The sequence below is a fragment of the Lissotriton helveticus genome, chromosome 3_1 (genome assembly GCF_964261635.1).
Source record: "Lissotriton helveticus chromosome 3_1, aLisHel1.1, whole genome shotgun sequence".
Lineage (NCBI taxonomy): Eukaryota > Metazoa > Chordata > Amphibia > Caudata > Salamandridae > Lissotriton > Lissotriton helveticus.
In genome coordinates, this window is record NC_136061.1 from 311,815,825 (window position 1) to 311,828,804 (window position 12,980).

The 12,980-nt window shown below is 41.3% G+C and overlaps 1 protein-coding gene across 5 annotated transcripts in view; it reads right to left on the reverse strand.

Moving 5' to 3' along the window:
* Positions 1-9,198: 9,198 nt before the first annotated feature.
* RPH3AL (rabphilin 3A like (without C2 domains)) overlaps positions 9,199-12,980 on the reverse strand; it is a 959,424-nt gene continuing 955,642 nt past the window's right edge. For all 5 annotated transcript variants that reach the window (XM_078679864.1, XM_078679866.1, XM_078679867.1 and 2 more), the window contains one exon: positions 9,199-10,304. In XM_078679864.1, the coding sequence (XP_078535990.1) occupies positions 10,237-10,304 (68 nt within the window). In that variant the 3' untranslated portion in view covers positions 9,199-10,236. The remainder of the gene's footprint in view (positions 10,305-12,980) is intronic.

Below are 12,980 nucleotides of genomic sequence, written 5' to 3' on the forward strand. Positions count from 1 at the left end.
GTCTTGGGCTCAAAATTCCACGGACCTGATAATTCTCGCCTCGGTGCCTATTCCAATCATGGAGTCCAACTCTGGGCAATAGCTTGATTAATCTCCACAACGGCCCCCACAACGCTAAGGATGCCTGGCCTCCACCTTGGGGGTGCCCAGGAGTGGACACCTCACAGGGAAAGCCAGGATGGGTTCCACAGCGGTATTCGTACAAGCGCCTTGAGACCCTTGCGGGTGAGTAGTGCGCTATACAAGTATCAATTTACATGGTCTTGAGTATATCTCATGTCTTATTCTTCCACCACCATAGACTTCGTATGTTTTAGCTCACTCTTGCAGGTTCTTATTCATTGTGGCTGTTTGGTCTTTCCCTGCAGACATAGACAGAATTTTAGGATGTCCCCTTGCTCTTTCCTACTTCAGGTCCCTGTTCATTTTTGGACTGCTTTCCACCTTATTCTTGTGTTTATCATGTCCCTTTAACATTTTACCATTGTGTTTTATAGGCTGTCAGTTGCTTTTAAAATATGGTGACATGGCAGCAACAAGCCATCTTTTAAGTGCACTTTTCTATAGACAGCCGCTATGTTTTTAATGCAATCTGAAGTAATGCAATACAGCAGCCATCACAAAAGCACAGAAAATAATGTTTTCATACTTTCAAGATAGCTTGCACACTGAGTGATGCACCATGATGTGAAGCCTTGTGGCGGCCATACTTAAAGTGAAAGAAACATTTGGAAGAGAACAATCTTAAACCCTCTGCCTTGGTTGGTGATACTATACAAAGTTTAGAATATTTCTACAGTTTCTTTTGAGAATGGAAACATTCTTGTAACAGTGCACAGTGGTATAAATGGTGAAATGTCCTGGCTGGAAACTTCGAGGTAAACTGGGCTTTTTAAGTTGGAAAACTCCGCCGTGTGTGAGTGTTGTGGACAATCATTTGCAAGGTAAGGATTGTGAGGATCATTCTTTAAACTCCCATTTTAAACAAATATTTGACAACAGAGTCATTGAGGCCATTGACTCCCCAAAGAGACTGAGGTGGACTGGGAAAACTGCTCTGTTCGGGTCTCGGATTTGGAATGTTAGGTCAGAAGTGCTTTGGAAGAGCTGTGTGCTATTCCTGGTGCTTCAATAACATGGGTCGTTATTTGAGTTGTATGTGGGGCAAGGAGACAGCAAGGAATGTTTCTGTTCTAGGCTAATGGACAATGGAAGAGCTACATAGGGATGAAAACACCAGAATAGCAGTTGCTGATGGAGGCTGGCAGTATCAAGTCAAAAACTATTAATCACGCATAGTTAGTTAAAACCATTACATGAGAAAATATGTCCCTTACTACAGATAAAACGTAAGTTATAAAATACACGACCATTGGATGGCTAATTTCCCTATAAACAGTAATAGGTGATTACAAAAACATCAATATACACAATGAACCAACAACTAGTTGAGCACCAAGTATTCAGTTTGATTCATAGTGTCCGATGAATGTCCAAAATTAGGGGATACTAAGGGTCCTCACAGGTGCCGGGATTAGCTTATATCTACTGTGAGACTAATATTCGAAAGCTGTGCTGTCAGTGCACGGAAGCAGTATGTAGATGACTACTCGAAGCTGTTGCCCCTGGTTATGTGAATACTAGGTATAACTTAAAATTGAGGTGTTTGGATGCCAATAATGTGATAGTTTGGTTGCCGTGACTGAGGTTTTTGTTACACTGTTAGAGCTATATTAGAGCTGGTAGAACAGTAGTTTACAGGTAGAGCTGCAATACCACTAGTAGAGCAGGTTGTGGAATACTAGTACAGTGGCATTGGCATTGTTAGCCTAGTTTATGGTACACTGGAAAAGCTACTTCAGAATTGGTAGATCAGTTTGTCATAAACTGGCAGAGATATGTTAGTGTTGGTAAGGCAGGTCTTTTCATTTGCTCCACTTGCTGAATTTGCCTCTTGCCGCGTCAGTGTCCACGCTAAACTGTTTGGTTTAGCATGGACATGGACAAAGCTTGCTGGATGGTGCGACCGAACAATGTACTGATCAAATTGGAAAATTGACTCCTAGTGATATTTAAGCATTCGCCTCAAAATACATTTGGTTTGATTTATGCTGCAGATTATTTGAACTATAGGTCTACACACAAAAAGTGGAGGACGTTAGACCTTGGTAGCGTTCTTGTTGCTCGTTTAACTTATTACCCTCAAGCCTTTGGCTTTACCTTCCCTGAAGAAGCCCTTGTCTTGGGTGAAAAGCATTGGCTGTGTCCACATGGATCACTGTCGAAATTGAGAAAAAAAGAAAGAAGAAATTTAGAAAAAGAATATCAGAACGAATCCTGACTTTAAAATGATCTCTCAATTGGCCTGTTCACATGTGAATGGATGGCAAATTAACCCTTCATGTTTTGCCTCTCATCGCATATGTGGTATAATGTTTGATTCATGACCATTTGACACCTGGTTAGCTAAAGTGGGCAATATTGTTGTTGTGGAACATTTTTGTGACTATACTGGGTGGTGCAATGACTGCGTTTTCCTAGCTGTCATTGTATATTTTCAACTTTTGCATTTGTCAAGGTCTAGGATCCTATTGTTTGCCGGCCAGATTTTACACTTAATGAAACAGCAAAATAATTAAGTAAATAAATATATACTTATATGTTATCCTTTATTAGCAGTCTGACCAACAACACTTCCTTTTTTACCTGTAGGTGTACATGCTTCTTTTGTGTGTTGTAAACTAGGCCATTTCGTGATAAAAACCGAAATCATCCCTTGTGTGGGTGCTTGCTACTTCTCAAGCTCGCGGTTTGGAAAGGTAAGTTTGAATATTAATGTGAAGGTTGGAGCTTTTTTTTTTTTATTTCTACACATTTTATTACATTTTTGTACATGAACATCTTGGCGGTTCTGTTACAGGGTTAGCAGAGTTTTATCAAGTACAGCTTATACTTCAATACGTTGAGACTTATGTCCCTCATGTTTAGCTAACCCCACCTGACGATAGTTAGAAAAGAAGAGAAAGCGAAAGGAAGAGAAAGGGGATAGAAACAAGGGGGGGAATAGGAGGCAGGGGACAGGCAAGGATGGTAACATGTCTTAACAATTACATATGACATTCTATTACATATGACATTCTGTGGTGGTTTTGGCATCCATGTAGGCTGGTGATCGTGGGGCTCCCCCCTTGTGGCTGGCCCGGGAAGAGCCCAGTTAAGTATGATTGGCTGGGAGCGTTCATAGGGGTATCCGGTTGCGTGCACGGAGGTTCATAAGAGTCCAGGTACGTGTCAAGTGCATTCCACATTTTCCGAGTTTTTACTTAATTTTTATACCAAACAAAATCGTGGATAATGTATACAGAGGAAAAGAAAATACATAGATCAATAGCGATGTAAATGATAAAATATAAATACTGCAAACCTGAAGTGCAAAGCCAATAAAAAATTGACTTAAAAACGAAACCAATTTCGGATAAATGGAGGATCCTATCAGCAAAAAAAGCTGGGGGGCAGTGAGCAGGCGCTCATGCAGGTGTATGCACTTCTCGCTCATCGAAAATCGATCAGAGACTGACATCTGAATAAGGCATGGCACCCTAGCGGCCCACAGTGGGACATTTGTAGGCTTCTGTTGCTGCCTACTGCTCTGATCGGTCCAGCACAGGGGACACCTAGAGAGGGCAGGCAGATGACAGAGTGATTTGATTTCAATGTGAGATTTGGCGGTGCAGGGAAGAGAGAAAGGGGTGAAAGTGCAGGGGAGATGGAAGAGGATCACTGAAGAGGAAGTGAACATAGTGGAGCATGATGATGGCTGGCACATGTAAAACCTTAAGAATTAACTGATATTGTACAACAATTAATAGCACTTCCCCATTACACTGTGCAAAAGGTAACAGCACCAACAGTTTTACCCAGGGCTCCACATAAAAAAACCTGTCTTCTCTGAATATATGCCCTAATTTGAGTTCAGCCCACATGGCACATGAAGTGACAGCTGTCCTTGGGCATGAATCCTACATGTGTGCCTGTGGTTATGGTAGTGGAGTAATGGGCACAATTTCAGATCATGAGTGAAAGACAGGTTGATAGAACAGACAGGGCGCTCAATGACTTTGCCGTTCAGCCATATTGGCTGCAGCCACCAATTTACCAAACTTAAACAGTTTAACCACTGACACTGAATGTTTCTGCAAGATCACAATATGCACATAGAATTGTTAAGAATATTTCTACAAGGGTATGTTGAGAAAAAGCAACTACTGCTATCCCAGTCAGTCATTAACTTTATTTCGGCCAACTGGGACTATAAAAGTGCATCGTTACAATCATCAGCCAACAAAGAAGAAATAAATAGCAGTAGACTATACAGTCATATCTACAGTCATTACAGTATAAAATTGGAGAACCATTATCATAAAATCGAATAGAAACAGTCGTCAAATTAATCTAAAACTAGTGATTATTAAGATAAAGCAGAGGGTCAAACAGAGAACTAGGGCAAAGTTCCCAGTTAGCTGGACCCACAGTGGTTTGTTAAAATAACATACATAACTCACTTCATAGCGTCACTTAAGAAAGCCCCTGCGCCTGTGCCACATACTGTTTAGAAAGCGCAATACGGCAAAAACAATTGGGGGATGGGTGTCATATTTTAATATTCTATAGGCCTCTTGACAGTGCCTAAACCCTAGGTTTCTGCATATTGGGGCTAGCCATCATTTGCGTGGCAAATAATATGTGTGGCTGACGAACAGCACGCACGTTTCAGACTCTACCCTATATTTACACGGCGGGCATTCTTCCTTGTTCTCTGTAGCCCATTTGCTGGAAAAGCTCATTAGTGGGAGGGTCCCCATTCTAAATTGCATGTACAGTTTCCTGGCCAGTGGGGGGTAGATCACATCCAGGCAGGATTATTTTCTGTATTCAGCCTTTACTTGGAGGAACTCTAATGTCCACCGGCCACCGGTGGCTCTTTCCCGGAGGGTAGATAGGTTGTAGTGCTTGTAATGCCAAGGTCTAACCTAGATATTAGTGGGCACGCTACCTTGGGCGTTTTCCAGAGGTCCTGCCTGCCTAGCCTAGCGCAGAGATCCCTTATGTGGGCAAGCCACGGTATTGTCTTGTTGGTTAAATTAGTTAGGACCTCCCTGAGTCCGGCTCTATAGCAGGACAACTCCGGTGTCGCCAATATGCTAAGCCAGAATAAAATGGGCCTAAGAGCAATCTCTACATCAACATCAATGGGCTGCACGCCCAAGTCCATAAGGAGGGGGACTAAAGGGGTACTACGAGGAAGGCCCAATAGATGTCTCATGAAGTTGTGCCCTATTTTCATGAGGTTGGAGGACCTACAGTGCCCCCACAGTTCAGCCCCGTATAGGGTGCCCCCCCTGGCTTGAGCTTTGTATATTTCAACAACTGGGGCAGCTGGCTTGAACGTGGAGGTTCTGTGCATTTTCATGACCCCCCCCCCCACCGTCTGTGTTAGCTTGAGACTTGCCTTAGCCAGTTAGGTTTCCCACTCAAGATGTTCTGATAATGTAGTGTCCAGATACTCGAATATCCTCACTCTTTCCAGGGGTGTACCCTCTGAGGAGGTGTTTAAGCGGGTGGTTTTGGGGGGATTTAAGATCATGAATTTGGTCTTAGTTAAATTGATCTCCAAGCCCCTCGAATTGCAGAATTCCGCAAAACCATCCAGGGTGCGTTGTATACCCGTTGGTGTTTTGGACAACCACAAAGTGTCGTCCACGAACATCAACACGGGAACCTTCCCCGAGACTAACCTTGGTGCGTCGTTGTCTTTAATGCTATTTAGATGTTCGATGAGCCCATTAATGTAAAGACAAAATAGAGTTGGGGCAAGCACACATCCCTGGCGTACCCCCTTTTTGACAGGGAAGCGTGCAGATAGTTCCCCATATTTTCCACATCTTACTTGTGCATAGTTCCCTGCCTGAAGCCTCACTAACACGTCAAGGAGGTAAGGTGGAATCCTAAGGTCGTGTAGTACTTTCCAGAGTTTTTCCCTGGGAACTAAGTCAAAGGCAGACTTCAGGTCGACGAATATGAGATAGAGGCTGCCACCCTCTATACTCACCGTCTTCCAGAAAAGTAGTTGTAGTCTAAATATCTGGTCAACAGTTGACGTACTCGCCCTGAAGCCAGCCTGATATGGACTCAGTATCTCCATCTCCTCTACCCACCCCTGTATTAGGTCCAAAAGGACCCGTCCCATCAGTTTTTGGCTGGTGTCTATTAGACTGATGGGTCTATAATTTGAGGGTTGGAGAGGCAACCTTTTTTATGTATGAGGACAATCTCAGCCCCACACCAGGTGTCCGGGGGATCCATACCCTTCAGGATGGCGTTAAACAGAGCACACAAGTAGGGGACCCAAATTTTGGGTTCCGTCCAGAAGAGACCCCCGGGTAATTTGTCTAGGCCGGGTGCTTTATTGGGCTGCAATTTAATAATGGCATGCTCCACTTCGGCCAGGGTAATCTCACACGGTCTTCCAGTTGAAACTCCTGGGAAGGACTTGGAGAATCTATAAAAACACCCACTTCATTCTGCTCATCATACAGTGCCCCAAAGTGTGTTTCCCAAACTTCAGGCGCTATATTGGGTTCTAAGGCGTGTCGCCCTCCCCTGTCCCCAGAACTTACTATTGCCCAATATGATTTCAAGTCTTTGTCAATCAGAGCAATCCTAAGGGCTTCCCACTTTTCCGCTTCCCAGTTTTTCCTCTCTGCTTGAGTAATCCCCTTATACCTCACCCTAAGCTGTTTGATTACTGACCTATCCTTTGCCTTCACTGCATTTAAAAGATCCTGTTTGGCTTTGCGACAGCTTGCGTTAAACCAGGGACATTTGGGGCAATTATTTTCTCTTGGTTTTGTCACCGGATAAAAAGCATCAAACAATTTTGCCGTTAGCTGCTCATGAATTTTTAGTGGTCTGTCCTGTGGCCCTGCTTGGGACTCACCTCGTCCTACCTCCCACATTTCAGTTAGCAATGGTAGTTCTAACTGATATATGTTAGCTAATTTAGGCAGGGATTGCTGGATGTGACTCCATCTAACTCTCCGCCTATAGTTAGATAGCGTTAGTGCATTAAGCTCTCTAGTAGGCACTGGTGGAGGGTTGGACATGCCCATACTCCCTACTTTCAGAGTCATTATCAGGGCATTGTGGTCGCTGTCCTGCCTCTGATGGACATAAACGTCGAGGACCCTATCCCAGGTTCTAGTCTCTACCAGAATATAGTCAAGCAAGGAGGCCTGCCCCTCTCTATTGAACGTGAGCTGGCCCGGCCTGGCACATTTGGTCCTCCCATTGCAAGCCCTCAGTGAGAGGGCCAAAGTGAGCGAATTGAGTTGCATAACCAGTGGTGTCCAGGCTTTAATGGGTGTGATCTGTGGGTCGGGTATTAACCAATGCTGGTCCTCCTCAGTGGGCACAACTAGGGATGGATCAATAAGAGGCTATCTCAATCTCTTTCCAGATGCCCCAATATAGAAATGTGCATACAAATAGTCAAAAATATTATCAGGGAGAATATGTACCATAGATATGTGTATCTTCCACTTACCCTTTTGCAAATTAGATAAATGCAGACTATCCTGTTTTAGGTTTAAACCTATAACTGATAAAATCTCACAAAAAGATAAGCTGCCTTCATCAGAGTAAACAAACACTGATAAACAACTACATAACCACAAAATAAAATGCCATTCGAGGAAAGGAAAGTGAGAGAGAATGAGTCATTTTATTTCTACGTGAATGGGCCACCACTATGTGACTTTGTTAAACAAGGTAGCAATAAGAAAAGACTGTTCTAAAATGATTTTGCTTGAGTTTTGATGTATGTTTAGGGATGTCACTAGAATATTGTTTCCTCTTCCTTTTGTTTCCTCCAGTTTTGTGAGCTTGAATTAAAGGTGAAGGATTTAGTAGCATGTTTTAGGTCTAATCTGATTATTTTATACACTGTATAGAATCAGGGAATAATAAAAACATGTGTCATCCTTTGGAAGTGTTCGTCTTTACTGATTGGGGAAATAGCTGGCTGATCAGAATCATTGCCAATATGTACTATCACACTAAGCCACAGACACAGAATGGCTTTTCTAACAAAACAGTATTGATAGTAGGTCAAGTACCAAACAACCCATACTTTAAACATTCAATACACGTGTAGTAAGAAGTACCTGTTAAAAGAGTACTGTCAACAAGCACATGGGATACAGATGAAAACATGACATAACATTTTCCACATACCAACAAAATCAAAGCTCAATATGACCCATTACTACGGCTAATCCCGAATTTTTACCCAATTGCACTTTACTGCTGTTTTTTTAAGACTATAGGTACAAGTTTTACAGCAAAATTTCAAGTCTCACAATATAATTTGATTGTTGTCAGTTAAAAGGTGAGTGATGACTTAAAGTGAAACATTTGCCCTGGGGACACTTGCCAGCAATGAATATCTACACAACAGCAGCATGACCTTAATGTAGTCAGGCAAAGAGTGCAGAAAAGCAGTGGTGAGCAGGCTTAAAGCATCAAGTTTCAGGTGCTTTATAATACAAGACTACACATTGATTTGGTGTGATTTCAATTTTTAAATGTTTCACAAGGTAATATGCTGTTGGCAAGGTTGACCACCCCTACCATGTTATGATATTCAGTTAGAAGTATGTGATTGTCCTCCAACTGTCTTCAGAAATGTGTTTATTAAAACATTTGAATATAGCACTCTTACTTTTGTAATCCATAAATAGTCTTGCAACCCAGACAACAGTCCTTCTGACAGAGTGAGTGAGAGATAACGAGATGTGAGAGAGGGTTATCAGATGTGAGTGTGAGTGAAAGTAGAATATACAGACTTTCTATGCTTAAAACCGTGTTACATAAGTCCACTAGATACACCGACAATGGGAAGACACTACATAGCCTACATTACATCTCCTGTAAATTAAATATGTGCTTTACAACAAGCACTGCAAAAACAACATGTTTTGTAAACACTTGATAAACACTGTTTTTGTCTATTTTGGGCGTTAGGAATTCGAATAAACACTGAAAAGCTCAGATTTCAAAAGATGTGGTAAACACAGAGAGAACAGCTCTGAAATCCACAAAAAATGAACACTGACAACAGAACAGCTTAGACACAGGCAGTGGGTATTATTTGTAACATGTTTTATTTAGATTAACATAAAATATACAAATACAAAACCAAAAAACAGTAATCTTAAACAATCTAGTGGAATAGAAAATGTAGACATCACATTCACAAAATAGTATAAATCCGATATGCCTTGATATAACCTGCATATTATTCCTGCCACTAAGTGGTCGAATTAACAACTGTCTCCTTGTGAAAAATACATTTTCTGTAACAAATCTGCCTTAAAAGCAACCTAGGCCCCCATCTCTGAGTCTAACATTAAACTACTGACATCTATTTAAATCAAAAGAACAGAAAGTCACGCAAGGCCATTTGGTGTTACAGTATGAAGAGAAGAAGAGAATATTTTCCCTCAGTGCATCATTATCATGCCTGATTTAAGAGGAAATAAAATTCTCATTTGGTGGAGTTGTATAATGGACCAGAAAACTGTGCCCCTTATATCAACTATCTACTTACTGAGCCACAAGGTCTACATGAACTACAAAGTGACTGAGCAATTTTGTACAAAAAACAAGTCCCGAGAGAGCCCACAAGATTGCATGAGCTACAAAGTGAATGTGCACCCTTTAATATTAGCTGGCCCCTAATGACAACAACATTAGTTACAAAGTGATCAAGCATCCTTCAACATTAACTGGCGCCTTATGAGAACAATGAGATACAAAGTGATTGTGCACCCTTAAACATAAAATGGTGCTTACTGACGACAAAGTTAGCTACAAAGTGTTCAGTCTGCTAGAACAGAGTCTGCTGGTCATCACATTGGATGGAGGCTTATAGCTGAGTGGTTGTGTTGGAAACAGGCCCCAGAAGTAACAAAGGAACTCAAAATTGTTATAGTATATTACCATTTTACCAAAAGACACAAGGGTCCACTTTGGCTCCACCCCCTTCAATGTCACCCTCTGAAAGTGTACTCGGGATGTCGATGCTGTGCTCAAATAGGCAGTCGAAGCATGTTTTTGTAAGAAATAAAATTAACTATAAGGTCCATAGCCTCTCAAACGTTTTCACGGAAGCAGGGTTTACATCCGACGATGCTTCATTCTTGCAGGCAATCTTCCCTTACGCAAAAGCTTCTGGGGATGGTGTTCTTTAAAAACAAACCAATAACATTAACGGTGCTTTATCTTTAATGAATTACAAATGCTTTTAAAACATATTCACATTTTTAACAGGGGTTAAAGTACTTTATTTTACAAAACAGTAACAAATTATTCTTCAAAATTAAATTCCACAATGCTCTCAAAGAAGAAAACCAGAGATATAACAGTAACAAGGGTATATGAAGAGAAAGTCTTAATATTATGACACATTAGCAGTGATCAATGTCAATCATTCTCAATATTAATAGAATAAAGAGAGCCAATACAATATACCAGAGAAACTTCAACTTCCCATGGTTGTAAACTTGTCTTTGTGACCAGCACATGTCTGTATCCATTACCACTCATTTATACATGTCACCTATAACCTGGCAAGTACGCCACACAGAATTCTGTACAATCAAACTCTTTTGTCTGTCACCTATCAGGTAAAATGGTTGAAAAACATTGAAAAACAAAGGCACAGGAATAGGTGTGCAGTCAGGATTGTGCTAAGAGTCCAAGGTGTGTTTAGAGTATGGTTTAAGGGTGGATGTAGGTTAGTATTAGGGACAGGCTCAGAGCCAAAGTTTTGGCTAGGATTTTGTTAGGGAGATGCTTAAATTCAGGACAGGGGTCAAAGGCAAATATCGATTTATTGTTTATATTTAATGTGTAAAATGTATTTTTGATTCATAATAGGAGTTTTACAATCTATTCTTTAAATAAAATGCTTACATGTGTTTCTCTCTCCACTTGTGTTTATGTTTGAGCAGTTACTTTAGCAGGAAATGTACAACTCTGGCCACAAAGTCTATTTGTGTATAAACTTAGAAACGACTAGTGACTTCAGAAGAGAACTCATAATAAACAAGTTACTAGCCTTCCGTAACATCGTATCTGGTAGAGACTCAATCTAGCTCCATATTCCATACTTTAGAATTACCCCCAGGCGTCAGACTGAATTTATTTGTGAGCAGTACCTATGTGCGCCTCTAGGTGGCATTGTTTGGCTCCTCATGGCTTTGACCATGCCATAAGTGACATGCACGGTGCCTATATAGAAGCCACCCTAGCACACTGATGTTTGTTTCATTATGTGGATTTCCATGCCAGAAGCACGAAGCCACGAAGAACACTGATCACTGATGTAGAAAACTAGGGCCCTTGAAAGGGGAACAACCCTATTTCCAGAAATCTGTTCGCAGAGCCAGGAGGATGGATGGATCAGTAAGGAATCTGTGGCTAGATAGAGTATCTGCCAAACAATGCGTTACTGAAAGTAAGTTACTTGTTTATCTGACCGAGACTTCTAGCTGCAGATTCCTTACCTTAGAATAGATACCCATGCAATACCGCCTCAGAGGTGGGTATGCAAAACTTTCACTCTAAAAAGTCCTACAGGATTGAAATTGTACTTCCAGACGGAACTAACTGTCCAGGAAGTAGTGTTTTGTAAACGTGAGTAGAGAGGCCCACATTGCTGCCTTGCAGATGTCCATGACTAGAACTTAATGCAGAGCAAGATCAATCAGGAGATGGTCTGTTTCTGCACAGCCTTTTCTTTATTCGCTCCTACATACTGCATGAAAATCGGTCATCCACCTGGAAATCTCTCCTGTGAGGTCAAGGGATAATGACAACACTCTTTTTTGGTCCTGATGGTGAAGTTTCTCCTTTTACTTGGAGGGATGTGGCGGTTTAAATGCGGTAACTTCAGTGTTTGTGAATTCACAGCTGAATCCAAGGCATTCATTTACAAAAATGGGAGGGCCTGCAACGATACCAATGTGGTCGATGCCTTTACCTGCCCATGTAACTTGCAGGAAATAGGACAGACGGTGCAAATAAATTGGGTCAGAATATGCCAACATAGGAGACACCTTGGGTATAAGGCTATGACTACCACAATTGTTGAATATTTTGTGGAGCTTAATCAAATTCAAATTCAAAAAAGGTCTTTATTTCGATACACATATCATAAAAGACTATACCGTAAAATTTAAAAAAGTTTAAGCAACGTGGACATTCCGTTTTCATATGAGTGACAGGACAACACAGCAAAAGAATTCATCATCAAGTTAATCCATCCAAATACACAATAATGCATCTAAAAATAGAATAAAAGCTATAAAAAGTGTAGAAAAAGAATCCAGGGCCAAAATACAATGATCATCACAGAATTAATATAACTATATGTATATATAAATGTGTTACAAACACTTTCAGTTCTGGCTTAACTTGCGCGCACGAATTGCCCACATCCAGTGTAAGAATTTAGCGACAGCAATAACAGTGGGTTCTGAACAATCTGTTTTGAGTATCCTTAGCGCCTCTGAACCAGTGGTAATGCCCTTCAACAGGCAGATAGGCTTAAGCCAGGTGTGCCTAGGATGTTTGTACACTGGACAGATAAACAAAATATGTGCTATACTTTCCAGCTGAGATGGGCAAAATTGACAACTTGTGCTGGTTTCGGCATGCCATTTGCCGGTAAAAGAATTGACAGGAAGCGTTCCCACCCTAAATTGGTGATACCGTTACCTATCGCAGGGAAGTGTGATAAAATCCCAGTACCCTTCGTAAGCAATATCATGTTTTAGCTCCAGGAAGTCTCTTGTAAGAGATGGACTGGTACATTTCCTAAAACTTTTCATAGAAACCATAGTCCATAGTTAAACAAG